General features: G+C 42.1%; 1 protein-coding gene across 1 annotated transcript in view; it reads right to left on the bottom strand.

The window, feature by feature from the left end:
* The window catches only part of PLD5 (phospholipase D family member 5), a 352,020-nt gene extending 325,439 nt beyond the window's left edge, over positions 1-26,581 (bottom strand). Inside the window, exons 1-3 of the mRNA XM_032591872.1 lie at positions 26,474-26,581; positions 25,713-25,873; positions 23,994-24,060 (exon numbers count right to left, since the gene is read on the bottom strand). Of these exons, the coding sequence (XP_032447763.1) occupies positions 23,994-24,060; positions 25,713-25,873; positions 26,474-26,581 (336 nt within the window). The remainder of the gene's footprint in view (positions 1-23,993; positions 24,061-25,712; positions 25,874-26,473) is intronic.
* Between the last annotated feature and the right edge of the window lie 491 nt (positions 26,582-27,072).

Below are 27,072 nucleotides of genomic sequence, written 5' to 3'. Positions count from 1 at the left end.
GATCAGGGAAGTTCTCAGCTATTATTTGTTCAAGTACACCTTCAGCCCCTTTCTCTCGCTCTTCCTCTTCTGGAATTCCTATTATACGAATATTGTTCTGTTTGATTGCATCACTTAGTTCTCTAATTCTCCCCTCATACTCCTGGATTTTTTTTATCGCTCTTTCTCTCTGCTTCCTCTTTTTCCATAATTTTATCTCCTAATTCACCTATTCTCTCCTCTGCCTCTTCAAAGCGAGCTGCGGTCGCCTCCATTTTATTTCGCACCTCATTTATAGCATTTTTTAGCTCCTCATGACTATTTCTTAGTCCCTTGATCTCTGTAGCAATAGATTCTCTGCTGTCCTCTATGCTTTTTTCAAGCCCAGCGATTAATTTTATGATTATTATTCTAAATTCTTGTTCCGTTATGTTGTTTAAATCGTTTTTGATGAATTCGTTAGCTGTCGCTACTTCCTGGAGTTTCTTTTGAGGAGAATTCTTCCATTTCATCATTTTGGGTAGTCCCTGCAGTAGCTCCAAACTGCAGGGCACTTCCCCTGTGCTGTTCGGAGTAACTTGTGTTGGTGGGTGGGGCCGCAGTCAGACCTGATGTCTGCCCCCAGCCCACTGCTGGGGCCACAGTCAGACTGGTGTGTACCTTATCTTCCCCTCTCCCAGGGGCAGGACTCACTGTGGAGTGGTGTGGCCCTTGTCTGGGCTACTTGCACACTGCCAGGCTTATGGTTCCTCTTCGATGGGACACTGAGATATCACCTCACACCAGTCAGAGTGGCTAAAATGAACAAATCAGGAGACTATAGGTGCTGGAGACGATGTGGAGAAACGGGAACCCTCTTGCACTGTTGGTGGGAATGCAAACTGGTGCAGCCACTCTGGAAAAAAGTGCGGATGTTCCCCCCAAAATTCAAAATAGATCTACCCCATGACCCAGCAATAGCACTGCTAGGAATTTACCCAAGGGATACAGGAGTGCTGATGCACAGGGGCACTTGTACCCCAATGTTTACGGCAGCACTTTCAACAATAGCCAAATTATAGAAAGAGCCTAAATATCCATCAACTGATGAATGGATAAAGAAATTGTGGTTTATATACACAACGGAATACTACTTGGCAATGAGAAAGAATGAAATCTGGCCATTTGTAGCAATGTGGATGGAACTGGAGAGTGTTATGCTAAGTGAAATAAGCCATACAGAGAAAGACAGATACCATATGTTTTCACTCTTAGGTGGGTCCTGAGAAACCTAACAGAAGACCATGGGGGAGGGGAAGGAAAAAAGAAAACAGAGAGGGAGGGAGCCAAACCATAAGAGACACTTAAAAACTGAGAATAAACTGAGGGTTGATGAGGGGTGGGAGGGAGAAGAAAGTGGGTGATGGGCATTGAGGAGGGTAGCTGCTGGGATGAGCACTGGGTGTTGTATGGAAACCAATTTGACAATAAATTTCATATTAAAAAATAAATTAATTAAAAATAGTAATAATATAAATAAATAAATTAATTAATTAAACATAATTACCTCCTAAAGGTGCCACCTCCAAATATCATCAGGCCAGGGGTTAGGGATTCTACATATGAATGCTAAGACATAAACATTAAGCCCATTATCCCCAGAAATGACCACAAATGACCCATGTGCTTACCATACACCCTCCCCACCATTTAGTTGCTATTCCTACTGGCTGGCTGGTTCCTTCCCACAGACTCTGTGTCCCTTGCTAAAACAGGGTCCTTCCCCTGAACAGCACAGGACCCAAAGCCCCGCCTTCCTCCTGCTGTCCTGTTTCTCTGACTCAGTCCAGCCCCAGCCCCAGCCAGCAGTGATAGTCACTCACGGGAAAGGCACATGACTTTCCTGTTCTGAGTTTGGCGCTGGTTCTCCACTCCTGCTCCAATCCACTGTTGAGTCTAGAGAAACTCAGAAAATGGCTGGACCCACGAGCATCATGTCCTCTTGCCTGCCCCACACATCTCTGAACTTGGGTCTCTGGGTTCACGCCTCATCACCCACTCTGCTTCACAGGGGAGGTTCTGTCCCTGGACCCAGCACCTTCTCTAGCCCTGCCATCCCGTGTGTCCTCAGACTAAGCCTCATGTCCAAGCCCTGAGTAATTTACATGTGTCTAAGGAAATGTGGCTTTGATTTAAAAGCTGGTTCATAGGGGTGCCTGGGTGGCTCAGTTTGTTAAACATCCAACTTGGGCTCAGAGCCTGGAACCTGCTTAAGATCCTCTGTCTCCCTCTCTCTCTGGCCCTCCCCTGCTCGTTTTCTCTCTCCCTCTCTCTCTCTGAAAAAGAAACATTAAAAAAAATGTTTTTAAAGCTGCTGCATAAAACCACCCTGGGTCATCTCAAAGACCCTGAAAAAACACAGATATTTGTCCTGTGTAGCCATTGTCTCTTTTAAAGGAGAAGAGACTTCCTGGGATGATCTCTTCTAGGAAATTGAGGTAAGAGGTAAATCAGGGTGGGGCACCTGGGTGGCTCAGTCAGTTAAGCGTCCAACTTCAGCTCAGGTCATGATCTCATGGTTCCTGGGTTCAAACCCCACATCGGGCTCTGCGCTGACAGCTCAGAGCCTGGAGCCTGCTTCTGATTCTGTGTCTCCCTCTCTCTCTGCCCCTCCCCCACTCATGCTGTCTCCCTCTCTCCCTCTCTCAAAAGTAAATAAACATTAAAAAAAATAGGTAAATCAGGGTGAGATCAAGTTCTGATGTAATTAAATCTGTCACCCACATCACTGCACCAAGCACATTCCACTGTCACCCCACTCACCACGTACCATGATCCCACTGTGGCCCCCGCTCACAGTGTATCACAATCCTGCTATATTTCTCATCTGTGGCCTATTTGAACTTCTTTTGTTTTAGCTACTTCAGGAGGAAATCAATGCAAGAGCACCAACATTGATCAACACTGGCCGTCACCTGCCTAACAGACTTTGTCAACAGGATAATGGAAATTTAAGTCACATACACCTGAAGAGTCAAGCGTCTGGGTATTTTGAAGATTATATGTATCCCTTCAGTTGTGTTAACTTTGGTTCCAATCACACTAGAAAGCCATTAAGTTTTAGGTATTACTTTCTCACGCAGTGCCGATGAAAATCAGAACAACAAATCATAGCTACGTTAGAAGATCATAAAGTTAGGGGTGTCTCAAGTCAGAAGGCTCAAGGAAGCTCTCTGAGCTGCTGGTTGCTTAGCTCACTTAAGTGCCCTAATCCCACCCTTCGGAGGGAAGTCACTGAGGGTCACAGAAATCCTACAAGGAAATCTGAGAAGCCACCTGCTCTGCTTGCCATGAGCTAAAGTGAGATGACCCATGTCACTGGCAAACGTGAAAGGAGCATGTAGAAGTGGAAAGTGGGGATTCACGGAATCGTAAAAGCAACGAGACTCCATGCTGTAATTAGCACTGCATCATGACTGATAAACATTTATTGGGTACCCACTTACTGTGGGTAAGGATCTATGGGGAATTTATGGCTTTATACTTTATGGCATAATATTTTTGTTTTGTCTTACATCGTTCTCAGCTCATCCACTATGCATACAAGTCCAAAGACCCCACTGACATCTGGGCAGGACAGGAAGAAAGAAATGGAATAAGATTAAAGGGATAAATACTGACAAAACCAATAATAAGTATTAGCAGTAAGCCATTGGTTCCCACTGGAAACCAAAGAAGAAAATTAGCTTATCCTAAGACAAGGACACAATGGAACCTGTCAATTTCGGGAATTCCTTGTGAGGTCTAAGGGACCAAGGGAAGATACAGGAGGGACCATCATCCACACCTGTGTGTGGTCCGTGCCACTGCCCAGTGCTCATAACTGGAAGTTCTGTCTTTAGAAATCTGTCACCCAAGGCTGAAGCTTAGACCACTGATCAGTCCCTGGGACCTTTGTCCCCAGGACACGCAGCCACACAGGAACAAAGGAAATTCTCCTCTTTGTCCAAGATGATCCCAGGAAACCTCACCGTGGCATGAAGCCTAGAGGACAGTTGAGTGCCTCAGCACAGGACGTGGACAGCACAGGAGGACCAGAGCAGAGCAGGGGGCATCGCTGACGAAGGCCATGCTCCTGGGCACTTTTACCTATTTTTCTCACTTAGATTTTCGTGCACAAAGCTCAGATGGAAAAACCACAGGGGAAAAGCCACAGGGGGTAGGGGAGCCGCCAAAAAGACAAAGGCAGACTCCAACAGGAAGACGTGGCCATTTAAAATGAGACTGAGTTGGAATTTTTCAGATTAAAAACCCTCACTCCACATGCTGCAATTTGACAGTGTGCCCACTGCATCCCCGTGTCAAGGTTTTTGTGGCAGATGGCAAGGAGCAAAATGACCCCAAAATGTCAATCCTTTTTTCTTATAATAAAGAGAAGCTGGTAAAAATACCCAAAACAGTGGGGAGAAAAAGTAACAAGAAAACTGTGAGAGCCCTTCCTTTCCAGACATAGAGCAACATCTACTAGTTCCCAGAAGCTCTAATCCTTCCACAAAACACAGCTCATGCTCGGTAGAGGGGCTTTAAGTAAGATGCTCTCTTTAATTTTTTGTTGGCTTGTTTTGTGCCCCAGGAATTTGTATTTCATTCTAGAGCAAAGATACACAGGTTTGTATTGTCTTCCCTTTATATGCAAATGGAGTGCTCTAAACATACTGTTCTGGGCCTCACCTTCTTTTCTTAGTATATTGAGGGCTTTATTCCATATGTATTCTTTCACTTATTCATTCAATCAACAAATACTTACTGAGCACCCACTATTTGCAAGGCAGTGGTCCAGGCACTTAATGCAGCAGTGAACAAACTAACCACTTCTTTGCTCCTAGGAGGCTAACATTTAGTAGAGGGAATCATACCAAAAAACTCAAGGTCTAATAAATATGTATTATGTCAGATTATAATAAGCATTATTTAAAAAGAAAATAGGGGCGCCTGGGTGGCTCAGTTGGTTAAGTGTCCGACTTCGGCTCAGGTCATGATCTCACGGTTCGTGAGTTTGAGCCCCGTGTCGGGCTCCGTGCTGACAGCTCAGAGCCTGGAGCCTGCTTCGGAGTCTGTGTCTCCCTCTCTCTCTGCCTCTCCCCTGCTTGTGTTCTGTCTCTCTCTCAAAAATAAATAAAAACAATAAAAAAAATTTTTTTAAAGAAAATAAAGCTAGGTAAGAGGACAGAGTGACAGGGGTCATGAAGAGAAAGGAGGAAGGCTTGCTTTGTGTGACGGCATTGCAGTCGTGGATGTGAACAGAGATGTGGATTTCAAAAGGGTATCTGCTCAGACAGACAGAAGAGCATATGCAACGGTCCTGAGACACATTATGAGATGATCACAACTGAGGAGCAGCAAGGAGGTCACCATGGCTGATGTACAGTAATCATGAGAGAGAGTAACAGGAAATGAGGTCACAGGATGAGGAAGAGAGATTTTAAAGACTCTTGTAGCCCCCGGTCAAACATCTGGTTTTTGCTCTGAGATGGCAAGTGACTGGCGAGTCTGGAGCTGAGAAGTGATGGGCTAGACATATGTTTCAGAGTGATCACTCTGACTGCTGTATAGAGAGAGGCTGCTGCCGCTGTGGACACAAGGAGACCAGTCAGGAGACCAGTCAGGAGACTGGAGGTGACGGAGGCTGGGGGTGGGGACGGAGACGCGGGAGCTGTCAGCATACAGACAGCGTTCCGAGACACCTATCCATTACAAGGAGTCTGGTCTCCTCAGACTCCCGCTTGCTCTTTTTGAACGGCTTCATGATAGGAAACTTTAAATTATATCGCAATGCAGATCTTCGCTTGGAGAAGAGGTCAGGTTGCAGGGGAGGGCGGATCCTCATTATTCACAGATTCCGTAGTTGCAAATCTGCCTACTTGCTAAAATGTATTTGGAACGCTAAAATCGGTACTTGCGGGGCTTTCTCAGGTACTCACACAGCGGTGAAAAGTTTCAGTCGCCCGACACACACATCCCCGGCGGAGGCTGAACAAGCAGACGCTGTGCCTTCTTGCTGCAGTGTTCCCACCATACCGATGTGCCCTCCTTCATGGTCTATTTAGCACCATGGTTTTTTGCGGGTTTTTTTTGTTTTGTTTTGTCTTGTTTGCATTTTTGTGATTTTGTTGGTGATTTCCCTGTTCAATACACCCCCCCAACCCCACTCCAAACAAACTGTTGAACTGCGTTATGGCTCTCCCAAGCACAAGAGAGCTGTGATGTGCCTCACAGACCAAATGCGTGCATTAGATAAGCTTGGTTCAGGCACGAGTTATGGTGCGGTTGGCTGTGAGTTCAACGTTAATGAATCAACAATATGTGTTAAATAAGGTGTCTTTGAACAGAATCACGCATAGGCCAAAGTTATGTATTGATTAGTTGGAGAAAATACTGTGACCTGAGGTTTGTAGGAACCTAAGCCTACATTCCCTGTAGGAGCACCTGGTCAATATTCACTAATTCAGCGTTTGCGGTGACTTTCTAGAACATAACGGCCACAAATAATGACAACTGGTTTACCTTTAGATCTTTTCTACCCTTGACATGGAAGCATAAGACTGAAATTACTTAGAGGAATCATCCACCACTACTCTACACCTTAAGGTAAACCTCACAGAGGCCAACCCGGAAAGGTGGGGCTGTGACCTATTTTCAAAAAGTAGTAGAGAAGAAAACCAAACCCCAGAAGAACTCCATTAGTAACTCTGTAGAGATCAAGGGGACAAAAGAGGCCACTCTGGCATAAAGATTATTTTGAGCTAAAAGCAATCAGGACCCAACAGTTTCAGAAAGCTCTTTACATCCCCCACAACTACTTAAAAAGAATTTAGATAGAGCCCCTGCTCCAGGGAGAGAGCTATCACCATAAATAACTACTTTATGATATGAACAAGGTATGGTATACAGAAAAGAACCTAGCAGGGCCACTTTGATCAAAGTCCTCTCTGTCCCATTGTGTCCAAGTGGCATCAAACATTTGTGTACCACACACTTACTCTTCTTCATTGTCCCCAAGGTTTGCTTTCCTTCCCTTTGAAGACCCAGGCCCCTCCCCTCTTTCCCCTTAGTTGTACATATACACTGCATTCTGCCTGGCTTTAGAATTTCCACGCCTGTGTGGATTCCCCATACATACTCTATTACATTTTCTTTTCTCCTGTTCCACTGTGTCCCGTCAATCTGATTCTTAGTCTGGCTAGGTCCTGCAAGGGGACAGGAATTCTCATCCCCCGACAAGTCTAACGATCTGCGCACAGTGGACTCCCAATAAACGCTGCTAACAACGTTCAAAACCCACTAGGAGTATCTAATAGCTCTCCTTGTCGGAAAAGTATCCTTGCGTCTTACCCAAATTCCCAGCACAGTTTAAAACTGCATCTGCTCTTTGCACCCATGGTAGAAATGCAAACTTGACCGCTAGCTTCTGTTAACAGCCCTTCACACACTCCAACACATAGTAAATCGCCCGGCGCTCTTCCATTGTCTAAATAAAATAATCCCATTTACTTTACAATTTCTTTCTTCCATGTTATTTTCCCTCCTCCAATTATGTAAACGGCACTCGTTCTGCTTTAAAACACGGACAGTCATGTCATCTTTTCCATCCTATTAAAGGATGAATTGCAATTTCCATCTTCTTGCCTCCAAAACCCACCTGCCGTCATAAATGTTTAACTGGTAAGGTCATTTCCTATCAAGATCTCTATTAGCAACTGTTTTAATGTGTAATTGTTCTACTGATCCTTCTGCTTAAGGATTCACTTTTTTTATTATAAAAACATCTCTACAATGAAACCATGATTAATTATTAAAGACAACGGCTCAAGTGCACAGAGAAAGCTTTTTATCTAAAAGAAAACAAGGACAACAAAGTAACACGGAACATAATTAGCCTACAAATGGAAGCTGATTATAGAGAGATTTAATGTTTATTGACTCATGTTTTTAGAACATGTCCACCTTGGGAGAAGTGGGGATTTGGATACAAGCTCAGGGACCATTTATTTTCAGTCCCTCCTGGCAATAGTGTTCAACCTTTGAAAAAACCATTTCTTCTAGTTTGGATCATCAGGAGGTTGTACCACGTTCTACCCACCACCTCATGGTCATATTTCTATGACCTTTAGACTCTATTCTAAGAATTTTTGTATAAATTAGTGCAGGAACTTAAAAGAACAAAGAAAAGAAGCTTCACTGGGTTGAGAAGCTAACCTATTAGAAGACATACGGCTGGACAAGGCAAGAGAGAATGGGGTAGCAAGATAGGAAACTAGGAGTCCTGAAAATTGATCCCCACATCTGGAAGGCTGTATGTGACCCCAGATTAGTCACATGAACTCCTGGTATTTAAGGCCAGGTCCTCTCTCAGACATCCACTGTTTCAAAATCCTGGGCTTGCGGGGAATACAATTAGTTGAGGCTAGAGGAAGATCAGTGACAGCCCAAATTCACAGGCGGTTACAACCAAGTTAACTGAGGGTGGAAACGGTATTGTATTTGCCTGTCGTACACATGGCCCTCCACAGAGCCTACCAAGTGACCAGCAAGCAGGACATAAGACACCACACTCCCAAGTCTGGAGGTAAATTTCAGGCTTGTCTCAAACAAGGTGTTCGGTCATTTTCCAACAATTCAAAAATGTCATTGCAATGCCAACTGGGTGCTCTACAGTTCAATTCAATCTGACACTAACCACCCGGAGTTAGCACAGACCCCACAGGCTAAGGGCTCAGTCCCATAAGACTTCCTCCACTTCAGATAGCAATCAAATGGGGTCCCCAGGCCACCTGCACTTCTGCCTGGATCACTTCTGCCTCTCCCATCCCCATATGATAATTCTCTGCAGTGTCTCACAAAACTTAGGAAAGCACTATATTTGTGATTACATTTTTATTACAAAGGGTACAGCTGGGGACCAGCCAAAAGGAAGAGATGCTCAGGACCAGGAACTGGGGGGTGGGGTCCAGTGAGCATTTCCATGTCCACTTGGGGCATGCCAGCCTCCCAGCACATCAACGTGTTCATCAACCCAGAAGATCCCTGGGCTTTGTCATGTTAGGGTTTTATTTTGTTGGTTTTTGTTTTTATCAAAGCTTCATTATGTAGTCAGGATTAATTAAATCATTGGCCGCTGGTGACTAAACTTAATCTCCAGTCCCTCTCTCATCCCAGAGGAGTGAGGGATATGTGGAGATGAAAGTTCTAACCCTCTAACCTGAAACCATAAAACTCCTAAAAGAAAACGTAGGCAGTAATCTCTTGGACATCAGCCTTAGCAACATAGTTATGGATATTTCTACTCAGGCAAGGGAAACAAAAGCAAAAATAAACTATTGTGACTATGTCAAAATAAAAAGCTTCTGCACAGTGAAGGAAACCAACAACAAAATGGAAAGGCAACCTACTGGGTGGGAGAAGATATATGCAAATGACATATCTGCTATGGGGTTAATGTCCAAAATATATGAAGAACTTACACAACTCAACACCAAAAAAATGAATGATCCAATTAAAAACTGGGCAGAAGACATGAACAGACATCTTTCCAAAGAAAGATTACAGATTGCCAAGAGACACATGAAAAGATGTCTTGTCACTCATCATGAAGGAAATGCAAACCAAAACCACAAGTGAGATACCTCTCACTTCACACCTGTGAGAATAGTTAGTATCAAAAAGATAAGTGTTGGTGAGGATATAGAGAAAAGAGAACCCTCATGCACTGTTGGTGGGAATGTAAACTGGTACAGCCACTGCAGAAAACACTACGGAGCTTCCTCAAAAAACTCAAAATAGTTGGGGCACCTGGGTGGCTCAGTCGGTTAAGCGTCCAACTTCGGCTCAGGTCATGATCTCGTGGTTCGTGGGTTCAAGCCCTGTGTCAGGCTCTGTGTGACAGCTCAAAGCCTGAAGCCTGCTTCAGGGTCTGTCTCCCTCTCTCTCTGCCCCTCCCCTACTCGTGCATGTGTGCACTCTATCTCAATAATAAACATTTTTTTTAATTAAAAAAATTAAAAAGAGAAATTCCATATGGGACTCCTGGGTGGTTCAGTTGGTTGAGTGTATGACTCTTGATTTCAGCTCAGGTCATGATCCCAGCATCATAGGATTGAGCCCTGCAGTGGGTTCCATGCTAAGCATGGGGCCTGCTTGGAATTCTCTCTTTCTTTCCCTCTGCCCCTTTCCCCCTCTCCTGCTCTCAATCTCTAAAAAAAATTTTTTTAATTAAAAATATTTTTTAAATAAAAAGAAATACTTTGTAATTCAGAAATTCCATTCCTGGATATCTACTCAAAGAAAATGAAAACACTAGTTCAAAAAGATATATGCACCCCTGTGTTTATTGCAGGATTAATTACAATAGCCAAGATCTGGAAGCAGCCCAAGTGTCCATAGATACATGAACACATAAAGAAGATGTGGTACATACAGAATACTACTGAGCCACAAAAAAGAATGAGACCTTCCCATTTGCAACAACGTGGATGGACCTAGACAGTATAATGCTAAATGCCATATATCAGATAAAGACAAATACAACATGATTTTACTCATCTGTGGAATTTAAGAAACAAAACAAAGGAAAGAAAGAGACAAAAAAACAGACTCTTAAATGCAGACAACGCTGCTGATTGCCAGAGGGGTGGTGGGGGGAGGGGAGAGTAGGCAAAATAGACGAAGGGAATTAAGAGGTACAAACTTCTAGTTATAAAATAAATAAGTCAAAGAGATGAAACATAAAGCATTGGGAATAGTCAATAAATATTACAATAACACTGCATGGTGACTACATTTATCATGGTGAGCAATGAGCAATGTATAGAATTGTAAAATCACTATGTTGTACACCTTAAACTAATATGACATTGTCAACTATACTTCAATAATAAATAAATAAATGAGCTGTGCAAGGGCCCTGCCTTGAGTCATCTCATTAGCATAAAAGGCACAGTGGAAAGGAGCTCCTTATAAATACCACGCAATACTTCTAGCGCTTAGGAAACCCCAAGGGTTTTAGGAGCTCTGTGCAAGGAACCAGAGACAAAAACTGAATTTTATTACTATACACACAGGATCATTACTATAGACAAGATTCATAAGGTTATTATTCACGAGGCTTACTATTACTGCTCCCAAGGTTATTATACACAAGGGTTCAGAGTCCCAGCTTCTTGGGTAGCCCTCAAGCTAAGAATAAATCATGACTTAGGGCACAGCCACACTGGTAACACTCTTACCCAATGCCCCTCCCACAGCTGGCACAAAGAAGGGCACTGAAGAAAGTCTTACTGTCATCTTCCCTGTGGGCAAAAGCTGGAGCAGTGAAGATTTTCGAGCCTCCCGCCACCCCAAGCTCAGAGACTGATGCTTGTAATCCTTGTAATTCACTCATCCTGAGGACCAATCCTCCTCTCTGCTCTGTAAGAATTAGGTAGCTTATAAACATCTATACAAGCGCTTACTGTAGGCCAGATATCATTCTAAGCTCTTTGCCAATATTCACTCGTTTAATAATTCCCAATTCCCCTTGGAGGTGGGTATGAAACTGGGGAACAGAGATGTTAAGCAACTTGTTCAAGGTCACCCATCAAATCTGAGTCCATGCTCTGACAACTAGGCTACCGTAGAAGCTCCCAGACAGAAGCTCCCAGACTCGTTACTTGATACAAGGTGCTATCCTGGAGGGGTACTACCTCTTTCTTCATTTTAAAAAGGAAAGTCTCTTGGGGAGCCTGGCTGGCTCAGTCGGTTAAGCATCCAACTTTGGCTTAGGTCATGATTTCACAGTTCTTGAGTTCGAGCCCCGCATCGGGCTCTGCGCTGACAGCTCAGAGCCTGGAGCCTGCTTTGGATTCTGTGTCTCCCTCTCTCTCTGCCCCTCCCCCAGTCATGCTTTGTCTTTCTCTCTCTCAAAAATAAACATTAAAAAAAATTTGAAACAAAAAAATAAAATAAAAAGGAAAGACTCTTTAAAATTTGACTGGTTTCTCCCCTCCTCATTTTTTTTTTGTTTACTTTTTTTTTTTTTTTTTTTGCATCTTAGGGGAGCTTAAATTATCATTTAGGCCACGGATTGCAAAATAGTGAGGAGGACTGCAAGTTTTGAAGTATTCTTGGTTATGGAGTCTGACACTAACAAGAAACTTTTAAAAAGGCCCCCAAATTCCCCTCCAGATGCACTAAGTGTGTGGGGGCCACTGGAGCAATCTCCAGGCAGAGACGGTGTGGTGGTATTTATGGTTGCTCGCACACTAGCAGCAGCAGGCTAAGAGAGTGGCTTCAGGACAAGCGCATGGAAAGAGGATGTGTAATGCTGGCCTCAGCAGGTGCATCATCGTTCCTATTTGGACCGACGTCAGCTCTTCTCAGACACTCTCCACACGGTCTGTGTGCGGTGGGAGTTGGGCCAGACAACCTGTCCCCTGGACCCAGCTGCTTGAATCAGGGTCCACACTGGGAGGGGGTATGGGAGTGCGCCTTGGGAAGCTCACAGACACCTCATCATTGAGTCGACGCTGCTGTCTGGGAGAGGATCCAGTGAGGAACAGTTTTATGTACAAATGTGTTAACGAATGAGCTCTGAGAGGACTCTTCAGAGATACACAGGAGAATGGAGCAGGCATTGTGAGGCAGAGATGAGGCCAAAAAGGGAGAGAAAAACAAAGAAGCCACCAGATTTCTCTCTAAAATCAGGTCCAGCATCATGGGAAACATGGCTGTACTTCCTGCTGGGGTTTCAGGAAGCCCTCATCGCTCATCACAAATTCTTCTTTAACTGAAGTCAGCTTATGTTTCCATATCTTGGATACAAACAAAAACAAAAACAATCATGATTAAGAATCTAACCTATGACATGCATAAGTTTAGGATTTCAACAAAAAGTCAAAGTCTTGATGGTAGTATATTGCAAGGGATATTAAGAATTATCTCTCTCCATTCCAACTTCCCACATCACAGGAATTAATTCAAACTGGAAGATAGTATCCACCCACTTTATGGAAGTCCCTTGTATAAGCCAATGATATCTTTCCTTTGATCTTTAAAGGCATCAAGAGACACAGAATCAATGCAAAGTCATTTGGGGTCACTAAGAACAAATCCTCCCTACTTTTGAGCTCTTTAAGAAAACTCAAGGACATTCTCCCAAACTTGTACACCCTGCCTCATGCCATGATGGTTCTTAACTAGTCAGAACCCTATGATCTTGGGAAATTTTTGGAATTTTGTTGGAAATTTCTTACCACTCACGGATGCAGTGGGAATAAGTTTAGAAGGTGAGTCTGTGTGCTGTCCTGCTTTCTGTGATTTTCCTATATCCTCGTTAAAATGATAGTTATTTTCCAACTTTCAGAATTTAACCAACAATACCTATTTAAAGACCTCCACTTCATTCAAAGACTAATTTATAGCCAGCACCCTCACGCTCCAACATGATGCTCTTATCAGCCTGTTAGTTTCCTTCATAGCTCTTATCTCTATATGTAAAGTTCTGGTTCATTTCTTTACATGTTTATTGTTTATCTCCCTTATTAGAACCTAAAAAGGAACTAGGGATCTTAACTGCTTTGGTCACCATTGTATCCCCAATACCTAGTACAGGCCAAAAAAACCTGGAGGAACTTGATAAAATCAGGTTAACTCATAGCTAATTGTTCTTACAAATAGACCAAAATGTAGAAAGGCTCAAATACAGGCAAAGTGCCATTTCCTGCTCATTCAGAGTCCAAGTCAGCTGCATGTGGGGAATGGGAAGGGGCCTTTGCTTAACAAGGTCTTCCTGAGCCCCGGGTTGATGGTATCTCTCCCATCTTCAGCAGGTGGCTTCCTAGAACCCTGGACATTGACATGCAGACAGCAGAACGGGAATAACACACGGAGGCGCGAGCGTGGGAAGTTTTCATGGGCAGGCTTGGAAATGACTCACTTCCCTTTTGCCCACGTGCTATTGGCTGGGTACTCAAGTGGCCACGCCTACTAGCTGGGAAGGCAGGGAAAGGGACTCAGCTGTGTTCTCAAAAGAATCCACAAGGATTGAAAGAGAAATGGGTAGAAGAAGTGACAAGCAGTGAAAAGTGCTCCATTCATCAAGGTTCATCAAGTCTGGGAGACTCCAATTCACTAGTAGGTCTTGACTACCTCCTCGGTGCTCTCCAGTTTGGGGAGTTTTTGTTATTTATTTCAAGCTTTTATTTATTTTTTTTTTTAATTTTTTTAACGTTTATTTATTTTTTTGAGACAGAGAGAGACAGAGCATGAACAGGGGAGGGGCAGAGAGAGAGGGAGACACAGAATCTGAAACAGGCTCCAGGCTCCGAGCCATCAGCACAGAGCCCGACGCGGGGCTCGAACTCACGGACCATGAGATCATGACCTGAGCCGAAGTCGGACGCTTAACGGACCGAGCCACCTAGGCGCCCCTATTTCAAGCTTTTAAATATCACTGTGCGTAATGACTGAACACACTAAATACTTAGTCCCGTAGGTAAATGGGGACCATTCTCAGATGTGCAGTTCTCAGAACTGCAAGCAAAAGCAGTTCCAGGATGCATTCCAATATGATATTAACTAGACAAGCCCCAATTATTTGAAGGGGCTTTTAAAAAAGGATTTTTACCTTTTAAAAATAAATACTTTTAATTCATCCCTTTTTAGGCAATAGCATGATTTTGAGTCACCCTGGTGGAAGGAAATAAAGCCTGGTTGTACCAAGCATCCAGACGCTTCAAAATAGGTCACTGGTCTCACGAACTGACCCAGCCAATTCTGTTGTTGGAAGTGGGTAGGCAGGAATGAGATTATAACACCCCAGGTGGGGCAGGCTGTGCCCACCTGCGTGCTGTTCCTGTACGATCAGTGCCTCATACGAATGAGTAGAGTGAGGATTATTTACCTAGGCTGATTATATAGCAAGCCTGATTGGGCAGACTATAAGCCATTGGCAAAGCCTGTATATGTGACCAATTATAAGGGCGAGCTGGCCCCTATGAAGAGCAAAGGTGGATAAGGAGTCCTTGCCCTACAAGGTGGCCCAGCTCTCATAACTCAGAATTTAGTTACAGATTTTAGCTACAAGGGAGATGAGACACTGGCTTGCCAGACTCATCCACATGCTTCTTTTCCTCTACGTCCTGGCCTCTTCTCAATCCACAGAGCACAGAATAGGCAAAGCCCAGTGGGGTTCCAGACCACCTCAGTACAGTGAGTCTCGCCATAAAGCAAGTCTAATGTTTCCTGGGTCTCCAAAGACATATAAAACTTCTGTTTATCCTCTACTGTAGTCTATTAAGTCTATCCTATATTAAGTCTATTAAATGTGCAATAGCATTACGTCTTAAAAAAAAGTGTACATGCCTAGGGCGCCTGGGTGGCGCAGTCGGTTAAGCGTCCGACTTCAGCCAGGTCACGATCTCGCGCTCCGTGAGTTCGAGCCCCGTGTCAGGCTCTGGGCTGATGGCTCGGAGCCTAGAGCCTGTTTCCGATTCTGTGTCTCCCTCTCTCTCTCTGCCCCTCCCCGTTCATGCTCTGTCTCTCTCTGTCCCAAAAATAAATTAAAAAAAAAAAAGTTAAAAAAAAAAAAGTGTACATGCCTTAATTTTAAACTATTACTGCTACAAATTATTAACCATCATCTGAGCTTTTAGCTGATTGTAATCACCGATTCCAGATCACAATAAATACCATGATAATGAGAAAGTTTGAAATATTGTGAGAATTACCAAAATGTGACACAGGACACAAAAAGAGCAAATGCTGTTGTAAAAAAATGGTGTTGACAGACTTCCTTGACACAGGTTTGCCACAAGGCTTCAATTTGTAAAAAAACAAAAACAAATCCGTAGCTGCAGAGCACAATAAAATGAAGTATGCCTGTAAATTCTTTCAGAAACGCTCCCCCATCTTTCTCCCTCCCTCTCTCTGCTTCCTTCCACTTCTCTCTCCATTACTCTACTTAACACTTTTAAAATTAGGTCATTTATTCCCTTGATGTTGTATAGTGAAATAGCAAAAGAACTGAATCGGCAATTGCTTAAACTTGAATGTGCAAAAATGCTTACTCAGTATACTATAAACAAAACTTTTGCAGGAAAACTGGAAATAACATTCATGTCCATTAAAATGATGACAGAATTACACAGCACAGAATGATGGCCACCATAAAGTAAGTAAAAAAAAAAACAGAACTCAATAGCATGTTTATGAATATTTACAGATGCACACTTACTCATGAACCTGAGTGAAATATTTGTTTTTTGTTCTTTCAGTAAATATTTAATATGTCAGCCACTGTTCCAGCCACCAAGATTACGATGGGAAACATGGTTCCTATTCATAGGAGTTTACAGTCTTTTGGGGAGGTAGACATTCATTGAATAATAGTATAAATAATTTAAGGGGCTCCTGGGTGGCTGAGTCGGTGAAGGGTCCACCTTCAGCTCAGGTCATAATCTCGTGGTCCGTGAGTTCGAGCCCCACGTCGGGCTCTGTGCTGACAGCTCAGAGCCTGGAGCCTGCTTCGGATTCTGTGTCTCCCCTGCTCTCTGCCCCTCCCCCACTCATGTTCTGTCATGTCTTTGAATTAGTGTTCTTGTATTCTTTGGGCAAATACTTAGCAGTGCAGTTGCTGGATCGTAGGTAGCTCTATTTTTAACTTTTTGAGGAACCTCCATACTGTCTTCCAGAGAGGCCGCACCAGTTTGCATTCCCACCAACCGTGAAAGAGGGTTCCCCTTTCTCCACATCCTGGCCAACACCTGTTGTTTCTTGTGTTGTTGATGTTAGCCATTCTGGCAGGTGTGAGGTGTTACCGCATTAGAATTTTGGTTTTCATTTCCCTGATCATAAGTGATGGTGAGCATCTTTTCATGTATCTGTTGGCCACCTGGATGTCTTCCTTGGAAAAGTTCATATTCATATCTTCTGCCCATTTTTTAACTGAATTTTTCTTTGGGTATTGAGTTCTATAACTTCTTGATACATTTTGGATACTAACCCTTTATCAGATGTGTCATTTGCAAATATCTTCTCCCATTCTGTAGATTGCCTTTAGTTTTGTTAATTGTTTCCTTTGTTGTGCAGAAGCTTTTTATTTTGATGCAGTCTCAGTGGTTTATTTTTGCTTTGATTTCCCCTGCCTCGGGAGACATATCTAGAAAGAAGTTCCTATGGCTGATGTCCAAGAAGTTACTGCTTGTGTTCTCTTCTAGGATTTTTATGGTTTAAGGTCTCAAATTTAGGTCTTTAATCCATTTTCAATTTATTTTTGTGTATGGTGTAAGAAAGTGGTCCAGTTTTCCCAATATCACTTGTTGAAGAGACTTTTTCCCATTGGATATTCTTTCCTGCTTTGTAGAGAATTCATTGACCATATAATTGTGGGTTCATTTCTGGGTGTTCTATTCTGTTCCAATAATCTATGTGTCTGTTTTTGCGCCAGTACCATACTATTTTGATCACTACAGTTTGTAATATAATCTGAAGTCTGGGATTGTGGTGCTTCCAGCTTTGCTTTTCTTTCTCAAGGTCACTTTGGCTATTTGGGATCTTTTGTGGTTCACATTTTAATTTAAAATACACAGTTTAGGATTGTTTGGGGGTGCCTGGGTAGCTCAGTTGATTAAGCGTCCAACTTGAGCTCAGGTCATGATCTCACAGTTCACAAGTTCGAGCCCTGCATCGGGCTCTGTGCTGACAGCTCAGAGACTGGGGCCTGCTTCAGATCTGTGTCTCCCTCTCTCTCTCTGCCCCTCCTCCCGCTCATGCTCCCTCCCTCCCTCTCTGTCTCTCTGTCTCTGTCTCTCTCTCTCTCAAAAATAAACATTTTTTAAAAATTAGGATTGTTAGCTCTATGAAAATGCTATTGATATTTTGAAAGGGATTGCATTAAATCTGTACATTGCTTTGGGTAGTATAGACATTTTAACAATATTTCTTCAAATCCGTAAGCATGGAATGTCTTTCCATTTCTTTGTGTCATCTTCAATTTCTTTCATCAGTGATTTATAGTTTTCAGAGTGTGGGTCTTTTCACCTCTTTAGTTAGGTTTATTCCTAGATATCTGATCGGTTTTGGTACAATTGCAAATGGGATCAATTCCTTAATTTCTCTTTCTGCTGCTTCACTACTGATGCATAGAAATGCAACAGATTTCTGCACATTGATTTTTGTATGCTGTAACTTTACTGAATTCGTTTATCAGTTCTAGCAGGTTTTTGGTGGAGTCTTTAGGGTTTTCTATATAGAATAACATGTCATCTGCAAAGAGGGAAAGTTTGACTTCTTCCTTGATGATTTGGATGCTTTTTATTTCTTTTTGTTGTCTGATGGCTAGGACTTCCAGTACTATGTTAAATAAAAGTCGTGAAAATGGACATCCCTATCTTGTTTCTGACCATAGAGAAAAACTCAGTTTTTCTCTATTTAGGATATTAGCTGTGGCTCTTCTCATATATGGCCTTAAGGTGTTGAGGTATGTTCCCTCTTAAACCTACTTTGTTGACTATTTTTAACATGAATGGATATTGTACTTTTTCAAATGCTTTTTCTGCATCAAAATGATCAATACAGTTCTTATCCTTTCTTTCATTAATGTGATATATCACATTGATTGATTTGCAAATACTGAACCATGCTTGCAACCCAGTAATAAATCTCACTTGATTGTGGTAAATGATTTTTTTTAATGTATTGTTTGGATTTTGCTTGCTAGTATTTTATTGAGAATTTTTGCATCTATGTTCATCAATGGACAGATCATCTAAACAGAAAATGAACAAAGAAACAATGGCTTTGAATGACACACTGGACCAAACGGATTTAACAGATATATTCAGAATGTTCCATCCTAAAACAACAGAATATACATTCTTTTCAAGTACACATAAAACAATTTCCAGAATAGATCACATATTAGGTCACAAAATAGGCCTCAACAAATACAAAAAGACTGAAGTCATACATGCACCTTTTCTGACCACAATCTGATGAAACTGAAGTCAACCACGAGAAAAAATCTGGAAAGAGTACAAATACATGAAGGTTACACAATATGTTACTAAAAATTAACGGGTCAACCAGAAAATCAAAGGAGAAATCAACAAGTACATACAAACAAACAAAAATGAAAACACAATGATCCAAAACCATTGGGATGCAGCAAAGGTGATTCTAAGAGGGAAGTTTATTTTCTTACCTCATGACGCCAGAAAAATCTTAAATAAATAACTTTACATGTAAAGGAACTAGAAAAACAACAACAAACAAAACCTCAAATCAGCAGAAGGAAGGAAATAACAGAGGTTAGCACAGAAATAAATGGTATAGAAACAAACAAAAAAACCCAATAGAACAAATCAATGAAGCCAGGACCTGGTTCTTTGAAAAAATTAATAAAATTGTTGAACCTCTAGGCCAGGCTTATCGAAAAGAAAAGAGAAAGGATCCAAATAAATAAAATCACAAATTAAAGAGGAGAAATAACAACCAACACCACAGAAATATAAACAATTACAAGAGAATATTATGAAAAACCACATGCCAACAAATTGGACATCCTGGAAGAAATGGATAAATTCCTAGAAACATATAAACTACCAAAATTAAAACAGGAAAAAATGGAAAACTTGAACAGACTGATAACCAGCAAAGAAACTGAACCAGTGATCAAAACACTCCCAACAAACAAAAGTGTATTTGTCTTATTTAGTTTCCTGAATCAATCACATGGCAGGATCTACTTATAGATCACAGCCCTGTTCTGTCTTCCCTTACGATAAAACAAGAATTTGTATTTCCTGACTTTAGACTGCAGAAGAGTATATTACTTTGACACATTTGAAAGGAATAGTAATAGAAAGCTTTGAGAAAAAAATGGGTCAGGCAGACATCATTTTCCCAGGGGACATGATTGGCCATGCAAGGCAGATCGGGCATCAAACCCACCTTCCTCTGGGGCCCATGGGAACTTACATTGGTACACAGCAACTCTGCTACAGTTGAAACACCAGTAAAGTTACAGCTATATCTCAATGTGAAAGTGCTAGCAAGACTATCAAATTATTTCTGATTAGACTTATTTCTTTACAAAGACATACAGATAATTAACTTGCAGCACATTTTAATCTTTGCAATTTATAATTCATATTGCTATTAACTGTTTCTAGTATATTTAAGAGCTCAGCCTTAAACTTGAGTGTGAAGCAAGAGTGAAGGGTTTTGCCTGCCACCTATTGCTGACATTCAAAAAAAGCTCTGACTGGGACCACAGAATTCTACCCTACTAAGGGCCCAAAGCATCACACGGACTGGTCCTTCAGGTGATACGAAAAAGTCCTGGCCAATGCCCGTCATAAAACATTTCAAAGACTTACTAACAGGCATCACAGTTTGAAACAGCTCTTTTTCAAAATTGCTTACATATTTTTTGTAAATGGCATACACTCATTTTAATAAAGAACACTACTCAAATAAAGAAAAGAATGAAGAAAATTTGCAAATATCCCCCACTGTTTAGTGTGGGGAGCATAATCTGCTATATCTCCACCCATGCACAGAGATCTACTGATGTAAGCTTACAAAAATGGGATTGTTGGCTTCTTTTTAAAAACAAAAAGGAAGGAGGGCATATAAAGCTTAAAAACAAGTAAAACTTGATTTGGGGGCTATAACTCAGGATCATGGAAGGCTGGATGAAGGGGACTTCAGGGTGACTCTGATGTTCTATTCTTCAAATGAGTGCTAATTACAAGACTATGTTCATTTTGCAAAAAATGTGAGCTGTGCATTTATGATTTATATACTTTTTCACTTTGGAAGTTATACTTGAAAAAAAATTCTTACTTAAACCCCCTTGATTAAGTAAATCAATACAAGCAGATGATGGAAAGGGCCCGGGAGAAGAAACACACATAATCCTGGAACCAATTAAGTCCATCTTAAAAAATTCACTCATTACATGTCAGTGCACTTTCACAGAAACTTACTAGGCAACTCCAAGTCCTAGACTGAGTAAATGGTATTCAGCTTCTTCAATGCGATTAAACAGAAGTTATAAACATAGTTTTACAAAGAATTTCTGTACTCACAAATGCGGAAGTCTTAGATGTAGCAACATATTACAAAATAGCCTGCCTTTGCCATGAGAAATACCTAAGCCGATGAGCCATACTTTCCATGAATTGATTAATCAGCCACAGTGTGTTAGAAACATTAAAATCATATAGATATAGAATAACAGTTAATTAAAAAGTGAGATTTATTAAGGATATACTGTTGTGATTCCCCCCTTTCTATCAGAGACTTTATCCATTTCTTAAAACATTTCTATGCATGCTTTACTATATTTTGATTTCACCACCAAAACCAAAATAAACACGGTAACTAACCAAATAAGGAAATTAATCCAAGTACTTTTGTAAAACAAGCTATAAATCCAAACAGCAAATTTCACAATCCAAATACCCAATGCCTCCAAATATACTTGCCCTCCAGGGTGGGGACACAACCAGGGGAGCTGACTTAGGGTGTTGGGTTTTGGGAAATCTGGGCCCTTCATAGACCCAAAAGTCCTCAGGGGTCCAGGATGTCTGGGCAGGTAATTCACACACTCAATTGCTACATCCAAAGAGTAAGATGGGAAGTAAGAGATGAGGGACAAACACTAACAGGCATCTGGGAATGCCGATAAAAAGGGCAGAACCAAGAAAATCAAGAGAGTAGGGACAGTGAAGCTGCCTATCATAAGCTCACCTGGAAGTAACGGATATATATTGGAGGATTGTAACGTTATTCCTGGGTCCACACTTACAGGAGAGCATGTAAAGTTGTTGGTAAGGCTAACAACCTGAACTACTCCATTTCTCCTGCAATCCTCTGAGCATCTCCCCAGACACTTGAACCTATTTAATTTCTAGGTTATCCAGTTAATTAGTCTCTTTATTCTAGGTCTTTCATCTATCACATTGATTTTACAATCAGGCTTGATAAGCAACAACTTCAATGGTATTTTATCCACCATCCCATATACACTTGCTCTTGTGTCTTCTCGCCGTGTGGGACGTGTCCAACACCCATCGTGAATCACCTGTAACTGTGAGGCTGACCAATGGGATGAAATCTGAAGTGAGTTCATATCTTATTTGCAGCTTTGCCCTTTCTTTAGCCCATCAAGTACAATTCCTTCACAGAAGACCACAGAAAGCATAAGAGAGATGATTCGTCTTCATTAAACTACCGATATGTGCAATTTTTAATGCTCTTGACATGATCTTCAAGGAGAAACTCAAAGTCAACCAACACTTTCAATTCCCTAAAACTTAGCATCAAAATACTCCCTTCCTGACAATTAGTATCTTACCTACTCTAATTAATAAAATTATTCATACCTTTATTCTGTGTGCTTTTTTTGTTTTGTTTTGTCTTGAGGGGAGGGAGCTTCATACCCACTCATTTCCTTCCACATCTTTCCATTCATCTTACCAATGTGGCTACAAGTAATCAATTATCAGGAAGATCACACTGCAGTCCTTTGTCATTTCTGGCTATATCCATACCACCTCCAAACTTCTAAAACCTGCATATGCATATATATATATATATATATATATATATATATATATATACACACACACACACACACACACACACACACACAGAACCTCTTCTGATCCTCTGAACCCACTTTCTCTTCAGGAACACAAAAGATCACTTAATACCATAAGCCTCCACATTTGTCCCAGAACACACTGCACTGTCACTCACTTCTAAATACCCTACTGGACTTTGGGTGAGAGACTCCTGTGGATGTCTTTTTTTATTCACTCAACAATACACAGAACCTACTCTATATGAGGCATCATGTCAGGTAATGTAGGAATGGCAGCCAGGCGACTCTTCTTCAGTTAGTAGCTTCAAGTCCCAGTCTGTGCTTTTCTTTCTTTTCTTTTCTTTTTTTTTTTTTCAATGTTTATTTAACCATTTTGAAAGAAAGAGAGACCAAGCAGGGGAGGGGCAGAAAGAAAGGAGAAAGGGGAACCCAAGCAGGCTCTGCACTGTCAGCACAGAGCCTGATGTGGGGCTTGATCCCATAACCATGAGACCATAACCTGAGCTGAAATCGAGTCAGACACCCAAACCAACTGAGCCACCGGGGCCCCTCTGTGCTTTTCTTTTTCATGTTCACACCAATCAGTGGTCGGTGCAGGTGAATTTTTCATGCACATCATTTCCTACTTTGATTCTTTTCCATTTTCTCCCCATCATCTTCATTTAAATCCTTACCATCTTGTACTTCAAAATTTCAAAACCTTCCTTGCAATTCATCGTTCCACCATGATTCACAGCCTAATCAAACATCTGACTTTATATAAACATCTTAATGTAATTATCACAATGACCCAACAGAGGTAAGAGTCATTGTTCCCATTTTGCAAATAAAAACACTAATTGTTAAAGAATTTTAAAAATTACCGCATGAACACATGGGTAACCCAGAAATTTAACTCTAGGTCTGAGTGCACTTAAACCCTCTTTCCATAGCATTAGACTCTCTTCCAGACTGAGGCAACTCTTTAAGGGAAGTTGGCCAGAGTGGAACTTAAGGTAAGAATTATGGTGTTGGGGGGCACCTGGGTAGCTCAGTTGGTTAAGCATCTGCCTTCAGCTCAGATCATGATCTCACAGTTCGTGAGTTCAAGCCCCACAATGGGATCACTGCTGTCAGCACAGAGCCGGTTTCAGACCTTCTCTCCCCATCTCTCTTTGCCCCTCCCCCATCCCCCACTAGCACATGTGCACTCTCTCTCTCTCAAAAATAGACATTAAAAAAAAAAAAAAAGAATGATGGTGTTGGTATGCAAATGACAGGAAATCCAAACAGGTGACACCAAGAAAGAACAGACCTGTCTTGGAGCAGATTGGATATGAGGAGGAAAGAGAAATGTTAAAGATTATTTGAAGTTTTAGAGGCTGGGTCACTTAAGGTTGGCCTGGCTCACCTTCCCATATACCTTCACAGGTTGTAGGATGAGGTGGTTTAAGAAGTAAGGGTCGTACAGGGTGGACCTGTTTAAGGTCGTACAGGTTTAAGAAGTAAGGGTCGTAAGAAGTAAGGGTCCTAGCCTCGCACTACCTTTTACCAGCTGTGTGTCCTTAGGAAAGTACTTAACCTCTCTGAACCTTACACCTCATTACAACAGCATCATTAATAATAATCTGTCTTTAAAAGCAAGGATATAAAAAAAATAAATAAAAGCAAGGATAAGGATTATTAAAGTATTAAAAACACTTGGCACATAGCACATATGTCCTCAATATTTGTAAAATATTACTTAAAAGCATTCACACATTTCCTTTGTTTTGAAATAACTTGCTTGCAATTATGTGGGGTGGATTTAATGATTTGCATTTCCTTTAAATTTGTAAATAAAATAAAAAGAAGCAATCTGAACTCAGAGCCCACAGCAGGCTGACTTATTTGGTAAAACAGCCAGCAAGCCCTGACATGCTCCCGATTCTAATAATGAGGTCAAGGAGAGGGTTTTAAACACAATCGAGTGTCTCTTCTCTTGGATAAGTAAGGGAACTGATCACATCTGCATGATGAGAAACATGATTGGTTTCCTTTTCATCATGGAAGGGACTTCACGAAAATCTAACCCACAGATTCACTCCCCTTACAATCAAAGACTGGTTTTTCAACCCGCTGCTCTCTGGACAGACTTCTCACTACAAGGGAAGGGGAAAAATAGTCCCCTTTGCAAAAACTAGCTGGTTAGAATGTCCTCCCTACAAAACTATGACCATTTCAGTGTTTGCGGTTCAGAAAAGCTCAATTAGACGGAAGCTTTCATGTTAATGTACAACTGGGTAATTTTTCCAACTTTTTTTTTTTTCTTGCAATCAAAAAAGAGGTCTACATACTTTCATTAGGTTGTGCTACTGCATTTAAGTGACTCAGTCCCTGGTGGCTCCTTGTTGTCTCCCTGAATACTGTACAAGATTGTCGCTGTGCTTAAGTTTATGCCCACGCTTAAAGTGTGCTGGCAGGAACTCTATCTGCATTTCAGCCCAGTCCTTTTAATCCTTAAAGGAATGTTCTTGGGCTCATAAAGAGAAGAGAAGAATTATTATGCTTCAAGAACTCAAGCAAAACATTCCACAGCAGTAAGGAGCCCCACTTAACCCTTATGCTGAATATATTGGCATTTACGCACCCGGCTGGTCAAGGAGAAACAGATGAGTCTTTTATGTGACTTCTCCACAGGGTAGAAGAGTTTCTAGCACAGATGCAATAATAAAGGGTAACACATATCAATAAAGGAGGGGAAAATCTGACCCTGAACTTTGCAGCTGTTTCCAGGGTCTGTTCCTAGCGATCTAGGACGGATGATGAGGGCAGGAAGTGAGATGAAATATTTTCATAAATCTGGTTCCCAGTGTCCCCTTTTCAGAGTTGTTGGAAAGGCAGACTTCTAAAAATTCCCACATCCCCTTCATCAGAACTCTCTTCATTCATCTGGATTATAAACAGAATAATCATTTCCCACACATCAGCTGTGCAGTCAAATAAATGTATTTCAGGCATTCTCTCTATACAGTAATAGGTTATATTTTCTCTTAAATGTTATATAATCTTATTATGACCACTGTCCTTCATCCCTTGACTATTAAAGAAAACGTTTAGTGGCTTCACTCTTAACACCAAATCCTCCCACCGGTCCTGCATCACGGGCACAGGAGAAGAGGTGCACGGAGAAGCCACAGAGACCACAGCCGACCCTGACCTCAGCACACCGTCCTCCCACGAAGCCCACACCTCGTCCAAAGACCTCACACTTCCACGAAGGCATGCCTCACGCTGGCAGTGTTGGCTTTGCTAGAGTGAAGTCAAACGAACTTCCTCCAAAGTCACTTACACTTTCCTTTAGAACATGGGCTCCTTTTGTCACTGTCTACATAGAATAGTTTTGAAAGGGGAAAAAAAAACACTCCGAAGTTTGCTCTAGTAATGGTTAATCTGCAAATGCCTCCCATCAACTAGTGACAACTCACTAGTCAGAAAAGACAGCTGTTTCATTATGAATGGGTTTGTACCCCCGCATGAAAACATCGAGAAAGCAGGTGATTCTTTCTTTCAGGCAGACTCCTGGAAATGACAATTGCATTCAGAGGAAGGGCACATATCAGAGACCACATTAATCAGGGCTCGCCTTTGAGGTCACTGTGGGACTGTCCTTCCCCGGCAGAGCCCCGCAAAGGGTCCTTATTAATTACGAGGCTCCTGACATGAAAGGAATCATTTTTCAAAAGGCAGTACCTTGGTGCCAAGGGTTTCCCTGCCCTTCTGAGTAAAAGGCTGACAGTGCCCCAGAGCTCAACTTCAGTCTCATGCCTCTCAGCCTCTGTCACCAGCAGATGCCAGGTATTCCTTCCCGGGTAACAAACTAGGTCTGCAGAAATCTTGGGAGTTTCTTACCATTGTGATCCAGTCTTCCCTCCCTGCAGAGTCCAGCAGCCAGGAGCTGTTGCTGCTGCTGTGCTGTTCCCACAGCCACGGAGGCTTTGGAGGCAGAGAACGATTCATGTGGTACAAATGTATTGCCACCGATTACATTTCAGTCCCTCAGTTGCTGGCCTGGATGCTTTGGAAATCAGCCAAACCAAGCGGGAGGAGAAAGGGCTGCAGTTTGCAATTTCAGAATTTCCCCCTAGAACCTGCTCTTAGCAGTTCGGGTCTCTCATGCAGCATTTTAAGCAAATACCGAAGGCTGCTACGTTCAATTAGATCTCGCTCTCTTTTCCTTTTCAACTGAGATGGCTGTGTTGCTTTGTGGGATGAAATCATAGCAGGAGCTCAAGCTGACCCAGGGGACACAGGCACTCTGCCCACGTCCACACACCTCCAACCTGACCAGAACCGCCACTCTTCCGATCAGAGAGGAGAGCCCTGGCCAGATGGAGAGGAAGGGAGAGGGCAAGGCTGGTGAGCACCTGAGGCCACCAGGGTCGCAGCAGCTCCGTCACTGGTGTGCCAAGGACCAAACACAGGACCTAAGTCTGGACTACAGTGTTCGG

This window comes from Lynx canadensis, chromosome F1 (assembly GCF_007474595.2).
Source record: "Lynx canadensis isolate LIC74 chromosome F1, mLynCan4.pri.v2, whole genome shotgun sequence".
Classification (NCBI taxonomy): Eukaryota; Metazoa; Chordata; class Mammalia; order Carnivora; family Felidae; genus Lynx; species Lynx canadensis.
The sequence above is the reverse complement of the archived record's forward strand: the minus strand, read 5'-3'. Positions and strand labels throughout refer to the sequence as shown.